Here is an 18,516-nt window from a genome sequence, read left to right as displayed (position 1 = left end):
CAGGAGCAATGCTGTCTGGGGTCGAGTGGCCAGGCCTCCGTCCCTCCCACCCATCCTGATTGGACCAGGCTTTCCAGACTCCCCACAGGAGCAATGCTGTCTGGGGTCGGAGGCAGTCTCAGAGAGTGAGCCCCGGGAGGTACCCCCCCCAAGGCACGGAGCCAGGGAGGGCAGTGCCCACCTGCAGAGAGGCTGCAGGAGGCCCTGAATGAGGCTCCCAGGAGCCTGGGTTCAAATCTGGATCTACTTCTGGCTATATGGCTTAGGCAGACAACAGTAATAACCTTGTGGGGCTTTTGCTGGAAGTAAAAAAGGTTATGGGGACCCAAAGGACGGCATGGGCTGAGCCTCAGCTCTGGCCAGAAACGTGCGAGGAGGTGGCAGCGGGAGGCCACAAGGGCAGAGTCCAGCCCCAGGCACCCCTATCTGGCTCCATCACTAGGCCAGGCCATCTGTCTTTCTGTCTGGGGGCGATAAGACCCTTCCCATGTTGTTCCCATGCCAAACTGGGATCTTGTGTCTGCCTCCTTCCTACTGCTAGTGGGGAGGAAGGTCATCGAGGAGGAGCTCTGGCACAGCAAGTCATACTCCAGCAGGGCCACAGTTTCCCCACCTTTAATATGGCGGCAGAGACTAGATAATGGGATCCCAGCAGGCCCTTCCAGGGGACTGGGTTCTATGACCTTGCGCCAGGGCCATCCCCCACCAGGCCCCAACATCAGCAGTGTGCCTTCCTACCTCACAGGAGGTGTGGGACAGGTTATGCAACCAGAAGACTATGAAAGTCCCCTCCTCCTCCTCACTCTCATCACCTGATTCCATCATCACAACAGCTCAAAGACACAGCTTTTATCTTCATTGCCCCCATTTTACAGACCAGAAAACCGAAGCCCCAAAGCTGCCTGGAGTTGGCCAGCAAGTTGGGAGAGGGGCAGGCTGAGAGTCAAGCTCCTTGACCTGGGCTATCTGACTCATCTGGCCCCTCTTGGAACAAGGACTTGGCCTTTCCAGAAATCTGAGCCGTGGCCACCTCAGCTCCAGACCTACTTGTGGTTTCTCTGCCCAAGAGTTCCCTCAGGCCCGTCAGTTAATCAGGGTGGGCCACACAGCAAGTAACTGCCCCACTCTGGACCTGCTTACTCCCCTGGCAGTGAAGGAAAGAAACTCAGTTGGGAATACCTCACCCCACAACCCAAGGCCAGGACAGACATTGCTAATCAGTCACTACTCTCTACTGAGCCCAGACCTGGCTTCAGAATCCATCTCAACACAGATGTGCTTTGAAACCACGGCACCATGAAAAGACACTGACCTGCAGAAGCAGCACTCACTCAGCCTGCGTGTCCCTGCTAGTGGTGAGCATCCTGTCACAGAACGTGTGCAAGGGTTTCAGCAGAGGATGGCCACCCACACTCAGGACACTGTCGTGGGTCCCTCACAGCCTGGCAGGGGTAGCAAAGGGGAGGTCCCTCCCAGTGGCAAAATTCAACCCAGGTGGACAATACCTGGCTGCACTGCCTCCGCTTCCACTTCCACCGCTGAGAACCATGCCACACCTGCACCCTGCATCCCAGCCTGGAAAGTCCCTGCTGTTGCAAAGCTCAAGGAAAAGCTCAGAGAGGGTAACCAACTGGCTCTCAGTCACACTGAACCGCCAAGAAAGAGCCATATGTGAACTCCAGGCTGACCTTCAGACCAGCCTCAGATGAACTCAGGCCTCTTCTCAATCAGCATGACTACCCCACCCCCACGCCAAACTCCCTCCAAACCAACAGAAGCAACACCAAAGAGCTCGCGGAGGCGGGGGGGGGGGGGGGGGGGGGGGGGGGGGGTGTTCTGTAAGGCTCCTGCTTCTCAAGGGTGAATGAGAGCAATCCTAAGTGAGATGAGAGATAAAGGAAGTTCCAATTCTTCCCCAGCCTACCCCACGAAGGCATATACCTCTGGGAATTTGCTCTCCAGATCTGGGAAAAACAGACCACCCTGCCCAACCCCCCCCCCCCCTTTGAGAGAGGGACAGCCCAGGGTCACTTCCAGAGAACACAAGCAACGTCCCTCTCTGTAAAGAAACTGAGGAATCCCATAAAGTCAGAGAGGAACTCTTCTCCGGGGAGGCCCAAGGGGACCTCGGGCACAGCTTTGGGACCCCGTGCTGGGCTCTGAGTTAGCATGTATCCCAGGCATTGGTGTAACCTTGGGGCCGGCCCACTGGCCCAGCGCTCCTCACCTTCTGGGCCTGGCTGATCATCTTGCGCACCACCTCCTTGATGTGGGCCTGCCCGTCGATGGGGGGCTGCATATAGACGCTGGCCCGCGTCACGCCGCGGTAGGCGATGGTGTCCGGCCAACCCAGGTCCAGCTGGGGGATGGAGCGGTCCGACTTCTGGGGCCAGTACTCCAGCGAGGGCAGCGGCTCTGTCTCGGTGGGGGCGCCGCCGCCTGCCCCGCTGGCCCGCTCGCCCTCGCCGCTGGCGTCCTCGGGCCCCCGGAGCCCGCCTGCGCCCCGCGGGTCCTCGGAGCCGGGGTCGTACACCTCGATGGTCTCCAGGATGCGCTGGAGCTCCAACTCCGAGAGGAAGTCGCGGATATTTTCCCGCTTCAGCACCTCGTAGAAGGCTTCGGGGCCGCGCGCCGCTAGGGCTTCCAGCGCCAGCCGCTGCTCCTCGCTATAGAAGAACTCGGGCTTGGACTCGCTGGACCGCCAGTTGACGTGGCTGTCGTCCAGACATTGCACCTGGGAGAAGGCCATGGTGCCACCTGCCCGGAGCTTCTGCGGGGGGTAAGAGGGGGAAAGGCGAGCCGGGCTGGTCGGATCCTAGTTCCGGGCGCTGGCCGGGGCGCACAGCACGCTCCAGGGCCTCGCGGCCGACTCTGCGCTTCTGTCCATGGAGTCTGCCAAGGGAGACTAGGTGAGCGACGCAGGTCAGAGGGCGGGCGGGCGGGACCAGGGGCGGAAGGAGTTGGGGGCGGGCGGGGCTGAGGGACACGGTGGGGGGGCGGGGCGAGGAGTGGGGGGGGCCGCGCTGAGGGACACCAGGCTGCGAGGAAAAGGGAGGGGTCGGAGCAGGGCTGAGGGACACCGTGGGGGGCGGGGCCGAGGGGGGGAGCGACAGGTCCCAGGGTCGGGGTACCTGGAGCTGTCGAGGATGTCCTAAGCGACTTCTGGCAGGACCAGGACAGGCTCCGAACTTCTCAAAAGTTCCCGAAGCTGGGAGGCAGGAGCCCCTCACCGGCTTTTCTGCTCTGGGGGGCCCCGCATTACGGTGGCTAGGGGAAGTGAGGGGTCTTAAGTGCAGGGCGCTTGGGTTCGGCAATCCGTGGGCCTTTCGGGGGGCGGCCGGTTTCGCGAGGGGCCTGGGCCGGAAGGGCGGCGGCGGGGCTGGGTCGCGGCTGGGAGGGTCGGCTCGCTAACCCGGAGGCGGGCAGGGAGGCGGCCGGAGGTGCTAAGGCTGTGGTGAGTCAGGGCCGCCCAGCCCGCCACCTGCGGTCACGTGCCGCCGGGGTGAAGCCGGAAGCTGATTCACTCCCAACAGAAACCCGCGGACATTTGGCGGGGTCGCGCCCCCAATCCTTCGCGGTCCCCATCCCGGCGCCCGAATTCTGAAAAGCCCCGCGGCCGTCTAGTTGTGGAAGCAGGGTGGGGATATTGGGCTGGGAGCTCCCCCGGCTGGGGTACGGCAAGGTCTGTCGCCACCTCAGGTGTCTTCACAGAGTGGGCTGTGCTGGGCGGGGTCACCAGGGGCTGGTCCTGCATTGCTGAAAACAGCCAAAAGTGAACCGCGGGTGGGGCAGGCCGGCTGTCTGCCCCGCGTCCCCAGGGCTTGGGACCCTGGTTATAGGAGGTGTGGGGGGCCACATCTGAAGGCAGGCTGCCAGGGTGGGGACAGCAAAGCCCATTAAACCTCACCCGGCAAGCGGCCCCCACCCTGCCTTTGCGTGCCTCAGATGTCTGCTAGGCGCCTGCCAGGCCAGCCCTGCCCTCTCGGCCCCCTCCGCTCCCCTGGATCGCCCTGAATGGGGGGAAGAAGGGGGTAAGGACACTGCTTTGTGCTGTAGAGAGCTGGCTAGGGACATCTCTAGGTCTTGTGCCCATGAACCCCCTCCCCCAGGTCTGAGCTGGAGTTGGACCTTCCTCACCTTCCACCTGTCCAGCAGCTGCCGGTCCACCCCAGACCTCTCCTGCCCTGAGCATTGACTGCCCCAACACCCCAGTAGTCCCCATCACTGAACTTTTAAACCTCAAGCCAACAGCCCCACCCTGGCCCCAGAGTGGCCCTAGCCCCTCCAAGGTCCATGCATGCATCCTCTCCTGTCCTCAGACAGTGAAGGGAGTCGATTACAGGGCAAGACCAGGACTGGAGTCCTGCAGCCTGATTCATGGCCCCTCCTGCCATTGCAGACCCAGGGCAAGACCCTCACTAAGCCTCAGTTTCTACTTTGTTCCCACCACTGCACAGAGGCTCCAGGGCTCATAAAGGGAGCCCAGGCTCTCAGAGCTGAAAGGGCTCGGACCTGTCCACCACTACAGCTACCTGCCAATAACTACAGAGTCACAGGAAGTTAAAAAAAAAAAACAGGGAGGTCCCATGTACCCCTTTAACCAAGTCTTCCCCCCGATGGTAATATCTTGCAGAACTACAGTAAAATATCACAGCCAGGGAACTGATACTAGTATAACCACAAAGCTTACTTGCACAGCATCTGTTTACATGCACTCAGGTGGTGTGTTTGTGTGTGTAGTTCTATGCCATTGTATCACATGGTGTACATTTGTGTCACCATTATCACCATCAAGATACAGAATTATTCTAGCACCACAAAGATCTCCTTTGTGCAACCTCTTTATAGCTATACCCACACCTCCTCTCCCCCCACTATTCCTAACGCCTGGCAATGGCTAATGTGTTCTCATCACAATAATTTTAAGAAAGTCCTATACACAGAACATACAGTACATAACCTTTTGGAATGAGGGCAGTGAGGTTCAGTGGTAGAATTCTTGCCTGCCATGTAGGAGACCCAGGTTTGATTCCCTGCCAGTGCACTTCACGTGCAGCCACCACTCACCTGTCGGTGGAGGCTTTGGTGTTGCTATGATCCTGAGCAGGTTTCAGTGGAGCTTCCAGACTAAGATGGACTAGGAAAAAAGGCCTGCAGCCTAGATCTAAAAATCAGCCAGTGAAAATCCTGTGGATCACGACAGTCCAGTCCTGTTGTGCATGGGGTCGCCATGAGTCTGGGCTGACTAGATGGCAGCTAGCAAAACAACTTTTTGAAACCGACTTTTTTCACTCAGCACAATTCTCCGAAGATTCATCCAGGTTCTTGCATGTATCGGTAGTTTGTTCTGTTTTGTTTTGCATGGAGGTCCTTCGGTGGCACGAACGGTTTGCACTCAACTACTAATCTAAAGTTTGGTGGTTTGAACCTGCCCAGTGGCACCGGGGAAGAAAGGCCTGGTGATCTGCTTCTGTAAAACCTTATGGGGCAGTTCTACTCTGTAACGCATGGGGTCATCACGAGTTGGAATCAACCTAATGGCAACAGGTTTAATATTCCATGGTGTGGATATATTTCATTCTGTTTACCCATTCACCTGTTGAAGGATATTTGGGTTATTTTCAGCTTTGGGCTATTACAAATAAAGACAGGAACAGTCCCGTACAGGTTTTTGTGTCTCGCAAAATGAAGACATACATCTTCATTTCTCTGGGATAAATACACGAGAGTACAACGCTGGGTCGTAGGATAGTTGCATATTTAGTTTATTATGAAACTTCCAAGCTGTTTTCTAGCATGTCTACCCTTTTACATCCCCACCAACAATGTACGAATAATCCAGTTTCTCGGCATCCTTGTCAACAATCCTTGCTGTTGTCAACAATTCTTATTTTAGCTATTCTGATAGGTGTGTGGTGATATCTCATTGTGGTTTGTATTTGCATTTTCCTCATGGCCGACGACGTTGAACATTTTTCCATGTGCTTATTTGCCATCTGTATGTCTTCTTCAGGAGCCCTGGTGGTGCAGTGGCTGAAGCACTCAGCTGCTAACTGAAAGGTTGGCGGTTCAAACCCACTAGCCGCTCCTTGGGAGGAAAATGTGGCAGTCTGCTTCCGTTAAGATTATAGCCTAGAAACCCTCTGGGGCAGTTCTACTCTGTCACTTGGGGTCGCTATGAGTCAGAATCGACTTGATGGCAGTGGGTTTGGTTTTGCATGTCTTCTTTAGTGAAATGTTCCTTCATGTCTTTTGCCCATTTTCTAATTGGGTTGTTTATTTTTTACTGCTGAGTCTTGAGAGTTTCTTATATATTCTAGATACAAGGCCTTTGTCCTATATGTGCTTTGCAAATATTTTCTCACACTCTGTAGCTTGTCTTTTCATCCTCTTCACAGGGTCTTATGAAGAGTGAAAGTTTTTAATTTTGACGAGGCCTAGTTTATCAATTTTTCTTTTAATGGACTGTGGTTCTGGTGTCAAGTCTAAGAACGCTTTGCCTAGTCTTAGGTCTTGAAGACTTTCTTCTATTTTTTCCCCTAAAACTTTGATAATTTTATTTTTATATTTAAATCTGTGAGTCACTCGAGTTCATTTTTGTATAAGATGTGAAGTCTAAGTCATGGTTTGTTTTTTTGCCTATGGACGTCCCCAGAAGGTTTCTATAAAAGAGCTTAAATAATCACCCAGCCCACAAGCCAGGGATTGGGAAAGCTGGCTTGACCTTGGGTCTGTTCCTTTTTCCTGCTGCCCACTGTGACATAGGTGCCTGAGCTGGCTGTCAGGGATGGACCAGGCCTGGTTGGGGTTTGGTGGGCACCTGACTCCCTCTAAGAGGGTGTGTCCAGTAGTCTCCTTGGGAGAGGTTCATTCAGTCAGTCAACAAACACAGACAGAGGCTGCCATGCTTTGGCTTGTACTGGGCATTCCTGGGGCCCAGGCCCTTCCCTGCTCCATAGTCGTGTCGGATGGGGAAGGAAGGATGGACACAGGGCCTGTGGAGCCCAGATGTCCACAGTGAGTATGAGTTCCATAGGTTTCTGAAGGAAGGACGGGTACTCCAGGGGAGGGAACAGCACACACAGAGGCCCAGAGGTGTTCAAGAGAGAGCCTGGGGCACCAGAGGCGAGGCTGAAAGTAGTGAGGTGGTGGCAAAGTGGGCAGAGGGCTTTGGATGGCACACTAAGGGCCTTGTGATTCCTCCTGCTGGGGATGGAATGCTGGAGAAGGGTTGGGAGCAGGGGGTAGGTGGTGTGGGCAGGCTGTGATTTCAGAGTTCTTGCTACTGGCTTGGAGGGCAGGTGGATTAGAAGGGAGACCGTGGGCAACAGAACCAGTGAGGAGATGGTATAGCCCCACCCACGTAGCCAAGCATAGTGGCTGCCCAGTGAGCACGTGACATGGAGGACTTAAGGGCAAGGAGAAGGGCAGCTCCCAGGTCTGGGTGTAGGCCCTGGCTGGGTGAGGGTGCCGATGCAAAAAGGATTCCAAGGGGGTGGTCAGGCCTGCAGAAGCTGGCAATCTGGCAAACTGGGAAGTCCCTTGCCCAGTTCCCTGGCACCCCTGGCCCTGGGGAAGCTCGCCCCTGAGTTGGCGCATTAGGGGGAGGAGAGATTCTTTCTTAGCATTCAGCACAAACTCTCCAGCGGGCTAACAGTGCGAAGGAGGTGGTACCCAGGGCCGAGAGCCTGGAGCAGCCTGAATAAACTGGGAAGAATCTACTGACTCGGGCTTTCTGAGCTATTATATGGCTGTGACTCCTTGTCTGTCCCTCCCTGGAGGGCTGGGTCCTCTAAGAGCCAGAGCCGGCCTGTCAGGCCCAAAGCCCGATCCCTGCCCTCTGATTGCTGGACCCCAGGGGCCTCCAAGTCCTGCCACAGGGCCCCTTGCTGTGTCCTGGCCCAGCTATGCCCTTTCTGGCCCTGAAGTTCTTCATCTGCAAAACTGGTGAGGGTGGAGGTGATTGGGTAGGGCAGCTGGATCAAACTGTGCCTGAACTCCTTCATGGAGCTTCCTGGGATCCTTTCTCCCTTTCCTCCTCTCCTTCAGTGCTTTCCTCCCCCCCACCAACCACTCATTTATTCATTCACTCATACAAGTGTCCACACAATGTCTCCTCTGGGCCTAGCCCTGGGCTGGGCTAGACTGGATTCTGAGATGATTCAAGCCCAGTGTCTGTCCTTGGGGAGCTCCTGGTCTGGTGGGGAGGTAGAATATGTAAACAAACAGCTGTGATTTAGTCCCACCCACAGGGAGCTGTGGGAGCCCAGGGAGGAAGCTGCTACCGCCTGGGGGTGAGGAGTCAGGATGGCCTCAAAGGACAAGCCCTCAGCAATGGGCCTTGAAGCAGGAGATAAACAAGGGTGGGGGTGGGTGTTAACCTGGGACAGGACACCATGAGGAAGGGACAGCCTCTGCAAAGGCAAGGAGGTGTAAGAGTATGAGGTGTGTAAGAGAAGATGGAAGTAGGTCAGGACGGCTGGCGCATGGGTGCCGGGCTAGGATCAGCTGGGACCAGTTGCCAAGGGCCTTGAATGCCTTGGGAAGAACTTTTCTGACAGGAAACCAGGCTCCAGGGGTAGAGCTGGGGAGGAGAAGTCAGTGGCGTGATGAAAGCTGTGGCTTTGAAAACTCACAGCCGTGAAAGATGGCTGGAGAGGATGGAGGGGACCAGTGAGGAGCCTTTTTTGTACCAGAGGTGCTGGAGCTGGAGCCTGGGCCAAGGTGGAGTGAGGCCCTGGGCTCATGGACTGGCTAGAGGTGGGAGGGAGGAGGGAGTATGGACCACCACTAGGCAGCCCTGACTGGGAGTGGGTTGGGGGGAAGGGGTGGATGGTGCTGCTGGCCTGGAAACAGGGTCTGAGACCATGCCCCAGTGGGCTGGGGCCCAGGGGGAGCTTTCAGAGGGCTGCTTGGAGGGGGTGGTCCTGAACTCAGAAGTGCTGGGTCTGCACAGGGAGCGCCCAGGCCTGTGGCATCAGTGCCCGCCACGAGTGGCCTCACAGCCCAGATGGGCCACTTGTGTCTGCAGTGTCCCCACACTTGCCACTTCTGGAGTGGGGATTGGATGGGTTCTGTTTCTGAGTTGTCCCCATCACCACCATGTCCCATTGGTGCTGCCTTCTGTGGCACCTGCTGGACATCCCAGGAGAGTGATGCCAAGAGCTTTTAGAAAACATTTCACGGGAGGAAAAGCGGGCCTGGGACTGACTCTCTCCATCTCCTAAATTTTGTTGGTCAGGCAGGGCCACGATCCACCGCACCTGCCTCAACAGAGGACCAGTGAGTCAGGCTCCGAGGGCGTGGTCTTATAGGAGCAGTGCCACTCCAGGAATGCAGTGATGGTGGGGTGTGCAGGCACACGGCCTACGGATGCAGGGCTGGGTTCCTGCCCCAGACAGGGAGAGGGTGTGGGCTCTGCTCCAGCAGCCCATTGAGAAGGCTGGGCTTAGGGTCAATCTAGGTGTGGGCTGAGGCCCAGGAAATTCATCAATCTCTCCCCATTCAACACAGCACCAGCATGTGACCTGACAATAAACATGCCCACGTAATTCCAGGGATGGTAAAGGATGAAGAGAAGTGACGTCGGGTGAGGGGACAGAGGGAGCATGGGGTGGTGGAAGGTGATCTAGGGAAAGCATGCTCCAGGCAGGGGTACAGCACGTGCAAAGGCCCTGACCTAGGAGTGAGGTAGGAGAGAGGATAGGCTGGCACACATGGTGACGAGGTGGGAAGGAGATGAGATCAGAGGAGTTGCTGAGGGCTAGATGACAGTAGGTCTTGTAGACCACAGAGAGGAGCGTGGAGTTTATTCTGACTGGAGGGTTCTGAGTTCATTGAGTGACCTGGCTCAGAGAGTCCTCTGGAGGCCAGAAAACACCCCTGGCCTAAAGCTCTGACCCTAGAGCCACCTTCATGTCCTGACTAGGGTGTCAGAACAGGCCAAGGGGTGGGGGGAGAGGAACAGCAGTGATGGTCCCCCTGGCTTTTGTGTGGCTGTGTCCAGCTTGGTGAGCTGGAGGGACAAGTGACTCAGTGACCCCCAAGCAAAGACCAGGAGGAGGCCAAGTGCCGGCCTCCACCCCCTCTGGCCTCAGGGTAGGGAGGATGGCTGGGGCAGAAAAGGAGGAGAGTCCAGTGGGGACTTGTTACCTGGCAGGGTCATGGGAAGAGGGAAAAGGATTTGTGAAGGAGGAGAGCAGGCAGAAAAGAGCCAGAGGGGTGAGAAGCCAGAATAGCTCCCCATGGCTTAGACTAGGAAACTGAGGCCCAGCAACCAGCCACTTGTCTGGGTGGTGACAGAGCAGGTACTCATGTGTGCTGGGAGGAGCGGTGTGGTGCAGCGTGGGCCCTGAGCCACCGTCTTTTGCAGATGATGTGGGCTGTGTGGTGCCCTCTGAGTGCCTGCGGGCTTGCGGGGCCGAGATTGGCTGCTCCAACATCGCCTACCCCAAGCTGGTCATAGAACTGATGCCCACAGGTGAGGCTATCTGGGTGGCTCAGCACTGCGGGCGGGGGGGGGGGCAGAACCTTGGGCCCAATGAGGGGTGAGGGCCCCTGGGGGCTGTGGGGGCCACTCTGGGTTTGGGGTCTGATGTGACACTGGTCTTGAGTAGGATGTTCTGCTCAGAGGGAGGAAAAGAAAAATAATACGAATGGCAATCACTGTTTTAGAACCTCATGTCAGGCCCTGTTCCAAGGGCTTTGTCATTGTTAGTTGCCATCGAGGCGATTTCGATTCCTGGAGACTCCATGTGTGAAAACTCCATAGGGTTTTCAAGGCTGCGGCCTTTAGAAGCAGACCGCCAGGCTCACTTCCAAAGGCATCTCTGGGTGGATTCAAACCACCAACCTTTTGGTTAGTAGTCCAGCGTTTAACCATTCATGCCACCCGGGGACTTCAGGGGCTTTACATGCAATTGCCTTACTTAGTCTTCTTAAGAAGTCTATCTACTGTTATTATCATCCCCATTTTAAAGATGGGGAAGCTGAGACCCGGAGATGTTGGTTTTGGCTATGGTCACGTGGCAAGTAAGCTGCAAAGGTGAAATTTGAACCTGGGCAATCTGGGGCCCCAGAGCCTGCCTCGAGACTCTGTGCTTCAATGTCTCTCAGGAAAGGCTGACCGCTTTTCTTACATGCCTCCTATGTGCCAGGACCTTTTTACAAACTGCTTCTCATTTAATGCTATTGGGTAGACTTATTAGCTCCATTTTACAGATGTCTCCTTTGAGGCACAGAAAGGGAAAGTGACTCAGGCACAAAGAGTGACTGAGACTCAAACCCAAGCCTGTCTGGCCCCAGAGCCCACTGCTTGCTCTGTGAAGATCAGGAGCTGAAGCCCCCACCCTTGTCTCCCTGATCAGATCAGTCGTGAGCACCTGACTTCACCTCAGGCACTGCTGGGTCTATGGGCAGAACCATGGGGCCAGTCTCAGTATTTTCCATGTTTCTCACTGTAGCAACAGCCTTACACACAGGGGGTGTGCAAGCAGGAGCAATGTGGCAGCATATGTGGGTGGCCCTGCCCTAAGCAAAAAGAGGGAGGGAGCTCTCAAAGGCCTTCTGCAGGCCCTTGTGTTTTCCTGGCCTACCTCCTTTGGCCTCCCCTGTGGAAGTTCCTGTCCCTTGGGGGAGCTGAGGCAGATGGGCTCCTCCCACCTCACCCCTGCCCTTCCTTCCTCTTCATCCTCCTGCACAGCCAAGGCCCAGCTAATGTGAGTGCCGGGAGCTGGAATCAGATCTTGGTTCTGCCATTTGCTAAAACCAAACCAAACCCGTTGCCGTGGAGTTGATTTCGACTCATAGTGACCCTATAGGACAGAGTCGAACTGCCCCATAGAGTTTCCAAGGAGCACCTGGTGGATACAAACTGCTAACCTGGTTAGCAGCCATAGTGCTTAACCACTATGCCACCAGGGTTGCTGGCAGAGCTATTGGGGCACATCACTTCCCTGCTCAGGACCTCAGTGTTCTCATCTGTAAATTGGAGACAATGATGCCTACCTACGCCTCAGTGTTGTTGCTGGGATTAAATTTAATAGGTGCCCGGTGTGAGGTTTGGCAACACTGCGGGTTCCCACCTCTGGGCCCCGCCTTCCTCTTCCGTTCTAAGGAGACTCTCTAAGCCCCCTGCACTGACACCCAGCAGTTGCTGAATGAATGGCCTGAACCCCAATCCCTCTCTAGGCCTTGAGCTCCCCATCTGAGAAATCGGTGAAATCATCAATTCAGTCCACCTCCCTGAGCAAGAGATGGAAGGTGGAGAAATATTTTGGGAAGAACTGAGGTGTAACTCACTCCCCCTTGGCCCTTGTCCCAGTCAGTCCGATATGTGAACAGAGAGGCCTGTGGGATGCCTGGAATCACACAGCAAGTCAAGTGCAGGGCCAGGAGGAGAGGCATCTCCAAGGCTGAATTCACGGGGAGGGGGTCTGTGTCAGGCTTACACTGGTGGAGGCAGGCAGTCTGCAGGGGCAGAGGAGGGGCTGAAGCACTTGAAGGGTAAGTGCTGGAGACAGACTGAGACCGGCCCGAAGAGGACCAGCCACCCAGCCCTGAGATGGGAGTTGAGCGTCCTTCACCCCCTCTGGCCCCCACCCTCAGCCCCCCTCTAGCCCATGACTCCCTGAGGCTTTGCACAGCAGGGCTTCTCCGCCCACCTCCATGGGCACCCTCACTGTTTTCAGCCAATCACCGGTGGACTTGTTTCTCCCCTCTGGTGACCACATCGCCTCTTCTATAACAGCATAAAAGAGAAAGGCCATTCATTCACTCTGCAAGCTGGGACCCCCCACTCCAGGAAAGCCTGGGCCACGGGGGACTGGGGAGAGGTGTGTGCCCTGCCCAGCGCTGACCTCTGAGCAGACGGTGTAGCCCCAGGCCTTTCCCTTCTTCTTCAGTAAGGCCTGCCGTGAGTCCCTGGGCACATCTCATTCCCTCTCTAAGCTTCTATTTCTTCTTCTGTGAAAGGATTAGTAGCCCTTCCCTCAAATGAGGTCATGGTCGTGAAAGTGCTTTGTCAACTGCAAGGTGCTTTAGAAATGAGAGGGCTGACGTGAACATCAACAAAAGTGCTGGTAATTATGATGATTACTATTATTGCCGGCAAGCCTCAGGCCCAAGCAGCAGATTTAGAAGGCAGTGTAGTGTGTCCTTGACCTTTCGAGTCTCCTGCCTTTGGGGCTTCCCCACCCCACCTCAGATGTCTTCAGCCTCCCCCCAGCCTGTGCTCAGAAGGATCTAGCCAGCTCAGCCTCAGGGACAGTGCAGATGATGGTGGGGTCTTCCTGGGCTTGGGTGGGCTTGCAGGGCCTGCAGGGGGTGGGGCAGACAGGGGTACAGCAGCGCCTCCCCCCCACAGGTCTGGGGTGGGGGCAGACAGGGGTACAACAGCGCCTCCCCCCCACAGGTCTGGGGTGGGGCAGACAGGGGTACAGCAGCGCCTCCCCCCCACAGGTCTGGGGTGGGGCAGACAGGGGTACGGCAGCCCCTCCCCCCCACAGGTCTGGGGTGGGGGCAGACAGGGGTACAGCAGCGCCTCCCCCCCACAGGTCTGGGGTGGGGCAGACAGGGGTACGGCAGCCCCTCCCCCCCACAGGTCTGGGGTGGGGGCAGACAGGGGTACAGCAGCGCCTCCCCCCCACAGGTCTGCGGGGGCTGATGATTGCAGTGATGTTGGCTGCACTCATGTCGTCGCTGACCTCCATCTTCAACAGCAGCAGCACACTCTTCACCATGGACATCTGGCGGCGGCTGAGGCCCGGTGCTGGCGAGCGGGAACTGTTGCTGGTGGGGCGGTATGGCCAGCAGGTGCTAGGACACTGGGTGGTGAGGCCCTCCCAGCAGCAGGCTTTGAGGGATGAGTAGGAGTTTGCCAGTTGGAGAAGGGAGGATGTCAGGAAAGGGGAGAGAAGAAGCCAAAATGGCCTGTCCACCCCAAATTGCTTTTCTGCCCACCCCTTTGCAAAGGGCCATGGACCTCATCTTTGATGCATCTCTTACCTTGGGCTACGCTCCCTCTGCTAGGGCCAGTCACACCCACTTCATTCATCCCAGAGATCTGTCTTCCCAAATCTGAGCCTTTTACCCTTCTGATGGTTCCCAGCTGCCCCAAAGAGGGCCCTGGAGCCAGCACTCAGCATTCAGGCTGTGTTGCCTCTCGGTCTTCCATGCTCCTGCCCATCTCAGTGACTCACCCTGCTCATTCTAGACTCTGCCCAAGGGCCTCCTCCTCCATGAAGCCCTCCCTGATAGCCCCTGAAGAGGAAAAAGCCCCTCTCCCCTCTATGCCTTCGAGGGATGATGTCAGATCCTTCCTGCAGCAAATGTGGCCCTTCAGGTCTGACTGGGTGCTTGGTGAGGGCAGGGGCTGTCTGGTGGCTCATCCCTCCACCCCAGGCCCTGGGGCCTAGGCCCCTGGGAGCCTCTCTGGGTGGGCTGGGTAATGGCTTCTGTCTCTCCTGTGCCTACGGCCCCTACTTTGCTCATAGAGGGCTGGCCCTGGTGTTTGTTAGCCACCCTTGGGTGCTCCAGATGCAGTCCCAGGCAGGCAGAACAGCTGGGCTGTGCTGGGAGAGCCCTGTTGGGACACACCAGTGGGCGGGCAGCTCGAGCTCATCTGCAGGCTTCTCCAGAACCCAGGAGCTTCTTGTTCTACCATGCAGGACACTTTCGAGTCCCATGTCTCTAGCTCCCACCAGGCAGTACCCTGCCCTTCCCAGTGGCTGGTGGCCCAGGGGAGCCACCACTCTGTGACCCATGGCCACCCCTGTATGGATAGACCCTATCAGCCCGTCCCTGCTCCAGCTTTCCAGGAGGTGGACCCTGGGCTCCTGCTCTTCTGTGCCGGTGCCTGGCACTGCTTCCTCCAAGGAGCAGTGCTCTCTGGACACAACCCATCCAGCGTGGGCCTTGGCCCTCTGGCCCCTGGTGGTGCTTGCCCAATGGCCCTCTACCCTGCCTCCCGGAAGCAGGCTTCTTCCCTGCTCCTTCCCAAGCCCAAGTTCCTGAGCTGGACCCTACCATGGCTGCTTGTCCACCCAGCTGCCATACCCTTGAGCCTCCTTCCCACCTTTTCTGCCAAGTCAAGGACCCCCAGGACCCATGAGCCTGGTCCTCAAACCCCCATGGGTATAGCGCAGGTTGTGTGGTTCTGGGAGAGGAAGAGAGCTCCCTCTCTGGGCCCCAGTTCCCTCATCTGCCAGTCCAGTGGAGGAGAAATGGCCCAGGGCTGGGTCGGGTGGAGTTCAGTCCTGCTGCCTCTCCCTCTTGAAGCACCAGGACAACCCCCAGCACCTCCAGCCACTGAGACGCCTGCTCAGCCTCTTCTTGCCTGAAGCACCACCATGCAAGCCGTGCTTCCTAAACCTGTGGGGCCTGCACTCTGGTGGGATAGCATGACCGGGTGGCTTCCCCTGAGAGAGGGGCAGAGGAGAGGGCAGCAGAGCAGCCCAAAAGCCTGGGAGGAGGCTGTTCGAGGGAGGGGCAGGGGCATGCTGGTGACCCTGAGGGTCTGTCATCGTGGGGGAGGTCAGAGGAACATCCAAGCCCAGGGGCAGGGCTGGCCTCGCCTCAGGGGCTCTGATCTCTGTTCATCCAGGCCCCGCTCCCCCACTTCTGCACCTTCATGCCCCTTCCCTATCATCTCCTCCTGGCTTGTTACTTGGACAGCACACAGTGTCCAGGGCCTCCTAAGGATCCTGCACTGAGCCAGGAATCATGGGCCCAGAGAGGTCAGAGCCCTCTGCCTAGAGGGACAATGGAAGGGTCACTGATCTTGATGTAGGGTTTGGGGGGCGGGCTCAGGGAAGGCTTCCTGAAGGAGGGAGCCTGTGAGCCCCACCTGGGAGGTGTGCATTAGAGAAGTTGGAGTCATTCCAGGCAGTAGGGACAGCCATGCAGCGAATGAGTCTTGAGGTGGTCTGGTTGTTCTTGTGGCTGGAGGTGACATGTGAGCAAGGAGACAAGAGGCAGGGCTGGGCTGGGCAGCTGGTGGCGGCCCAACCATGCAGGGCCTCAGGGCTAGGCTGCTTCTGGGGTCTCTGTGGCAGCCTGATTGGGGGCTGAGTTGGGAGAGGAGATCCCAGAGGGCAGTAAGGAGAGCGGGCTACAGGTGGCTGGGGTGGGGGGTACCCAGGCCCTGGCAGGGAGATACTGAGTCTGCCTTTGGACAGTGGGCGTGTGTGGAGGGTGGGCACAATGGACATAATGCAGACCTGCCCATGCCTTTGAAGAGGGCAGCGCCCGCCTGCCTGCTCTCCCACAAGGCGAAGGCTTAATTAGCCTTAATCAAGTGACACCTCCTTCCTCCACCCTCCCACTTCGGCCTGGAAGGGAAGAATATCAGGCAGGTGGAAAGGAGGACCCTCTCCAGAGGACTCACAGCCTCTGCTGCTCCCAGCATTGTGACTGCAGCCCCAGGGATCTCACACCCCGACCCCCCTTCAGGGATGAGGGATATCCGCTGACCCAGGAGGTCGGGGAGAGGGTGCTCAGCCAGGGAGGAGCAGATGGGGCAGAGGACCTATCCCCTTAGCTGGTCCCATACCTCTCCAAAGCTCTGGGGCCCCCTCCTCCTGGAAACCATCCTGGGTTGGGGGCTCCCCTGGGTTCCCTCAGCCCAGCTTTGAGCGCAGGCTCATCTGCTTTCTTGCCTTGACTCTGAGTGCTGGCAGGGCCTAAGCCAGTTATCATCATCTGGGCCCCAGCACAGGGCCCTGGCTTGTTGCAGGAATGAGTGTGTGAAGCTGGCAGTAAAGGGCTCTGCCTAGCAGGGGGCAGGCAAGAGCGGAAAAGAGGGGAGGGGGCTCCGCTGTGCAGCCGGGAGCCCAATTTCCAACCTAAGCCCAGGTCCCGCATCAAGCCCTGAGCTGACCTCAGAGGGCTGCAGGGCTGGAGGATCCGGCGAGGCCCAGCTCACAGAGGCTTGGCAGCCTGAGGAGGGCTGTGTTAGAACGATGAGAGGCCCGTCTGGTCTGGATTGGGGGCAGCGAGGTGTCACTCCTCTGCCTAACACTCACTGAGCACTTGATGGTGCTTCCTGTTGAGAAGAGAGACAGACCCCAAACAAGGAAATATGCCAGTGGAGATGGGGTGGGTGCCTTGAAGAAGAAGGTAAAGGAAGACCCCAGGTAAGACCAGGGGGCTGGCCTGCAGGCAGTGGGGAGCACGCTGGTCAGGGACAGGGCAGGCTGGGCAGGCTGGCCAGGCTGGGGTAAAGTGCTCCGTTGGGCCAGAGGCAGGTGGCCCAGGACAGGATGGAGAGCATGGCTCCGTGGCCAGGGAAGGCTGGGGGTGGAGGAAGGCCCCAAGTGGCCCACAGCCCTGCCCCTGTCCCAGGCTGGTCATTGTGGTGCTTATCGGCGTGAGCGTGGCCTGGATCCCCATCCTGCAGGGCTCCAACAGCGGGCAGCTCTTCATCTACATGCAGTCAGTGACCAGTTCCCTGGCCCCCCCGGTGACAGCAGTCTTTGCCCTGGGCATCTTCTGGCGGCGTGCCAACGAGCAGGTAGGGGACGCAGGGCAGGAGGCGGGGATGGGATGCAGGGTTGCCCACCTGGTTAGTGGTGAGGCCTCCCAGGCTCTCCTTTCCATGTGCTCCGCTTATTCATGCCCGTGCCCCACCCCCTGCCTGCACATGAAAGGGACCTTAGTCTTCCTCACCCGACCCACATGCCTGGTCTCCCTCTCCCAGGGGGCCTTCTGGGGCCTGATGGTGGGGCTGGCTGTGGGGGCCGGGCGGCTGGTCCTGGAGTTCCTGCACCCGGTCCCACCCTGCGGTGCCCCGGACCCGCAGCCGGCCCTCCTCGGTAGCATCCACTACCTGCACTTCGCTGTCGCCCTCTTTGTGCTCAGCAGTGCTGTGGTGGTGGCTGGGAGCCTGCTGACTCCAGCCCCCCAGGGAGCTCAGGTGAGCTTGCCTGCCCTGGCCCCTGCCCTTTAAGCTTCTCATGGGTCACGTCTGTGCTTGACTCCGACCCCCTACCCTTAATGCTCGATTTCTGACTCTGGTCTCATTCTGACCCCTGACACTCTCTATTCAATACTTTTCTGGTCCTTGACCCCTAACCCTGTCTGGTACTGCCCCCTGTCCCTTTTTGAACTCAGCTGCCATTTCTGTCACTGACTCCTGACCCTGTCTGGATCCCCCGCCCCCCTCCCATGCAGATTGAGAACCTTACCTGGTGGACCCTGTCTCAGGCCTTGCCCTTGGGTGTCAAATCAGGTCAGTGCCAGACCCTAGGTGCGTCCTCTCCCTCACCCCAGGGCTGTAGGCTCTGGGTGCAGACCTGTCCCCCTCATCTGTCCTTCTTCCTCTCCAACCCTTCCAGGTGACGGCCAAGTGCCCCAGAAGCAAGCTTTCTGGGCCCGTGTCTGTGGCTTCAACGCCATACTCCTCATGTGTGTCAACATCTTCTTCTATGCCTACTTTGCCTGACGCCACCACCAGGGCAGGCAGGCTGGAGCCTGGCCTCCAGGGCTAGGGGCTCCAGAGTGTGCAGGGCCACCCACTTC

General features: G+C 57.7%; 2 protein-coding genes across 6 annotated transcripts in view; one reads left to right on the top strand and one right to left on the bottom strand.

Annotated features, from left to right (window-relative positions):
* FAM83G (family with sequence similarity 83 member G) overlaps positions 1–3,469 on the bottom strand; it is a 32,615-nt gene extending 29,146 nt beyond the window's left edge. The window contains exons 1-2 of one of the 2 annotated variants that reach the window (XM_049874701.1): positions 3,132–3,469; positions 2,228–2,905 (exon numbers count right to left, since the gene is read on the bottom strand). In XM_049874701.1, the coding sequence (XP_049730658.1) occupies positions 2,228–2,749 (522 nt within the window). In that variant the 5' untranslated portion in view covers positions 2,750–2,905; positions 3,132–3,469. The remainder of the gene's footprint in view (positions 1–2,227; positions 2,906–3,131) is intronic. The other variant, XM_049874700.1, reaches the window with a different exon arrangement.
* The window catches only part of SLC5A10 (solute carrier family 5 member 10), a 70,590-nt gene extending 52,132 nt beyond the window's left edge, over positions 1–18,458 (top strand). For 3 of the 4 annotated variants that reach the window (XM_049874704.1, XM_049874703.1, XM_049874702.1), the window contains 6 exons: positions 10,373–10,480; positions 13,649–13,799; positions 17,341–17,509; positions 17,696–17,911; positions 18,169–18,226; positions 18,333–18,458. In XM_049874704.1, the coding sequence (XP_049730661.1) occupies positions 10,373–10,480; positions 13,649–13,799; positions 17,341–17,509; positions 17,696–17,911; positions 18,169–18,226; positions 18,333–18,439 (809 nt within the window). In that variant the 3' untranslated portion in view covers positions 18,440–18,458. The remainder of the gene's footprint in view (positions 1–10,372; positions 10,481–13,648; positions 13,800–17,340; positions 17,510–17,695; positions 17,912–18,168; positions 18,227–18,332) is intronic. The other variant, XM_049874705.1, reaches the window with a different exon arrangement.
* The last annotated feature ends 58 nt before the right edge of the window (positions 18,459–18,516 follow it).

This window comes from Elephas maximus, chromosome 2 (assembly GCF_024166365.1).
Source record: "Elephas maximus indicus isolate mEleMax1 chromosome 2, mEleMax1 primary haplotype, whole genome shotgun sequence".
Taxonomy (NCBI): domain Eukaryota; kingdom Metazoa; phylum Chordata; class Mammalia; order Proboscidea; family Elephantidae; genus Elephas; species Elephas maximus.
This window is presented reverse-complemented; position numbering and strand designations above follow the sequence as displayed.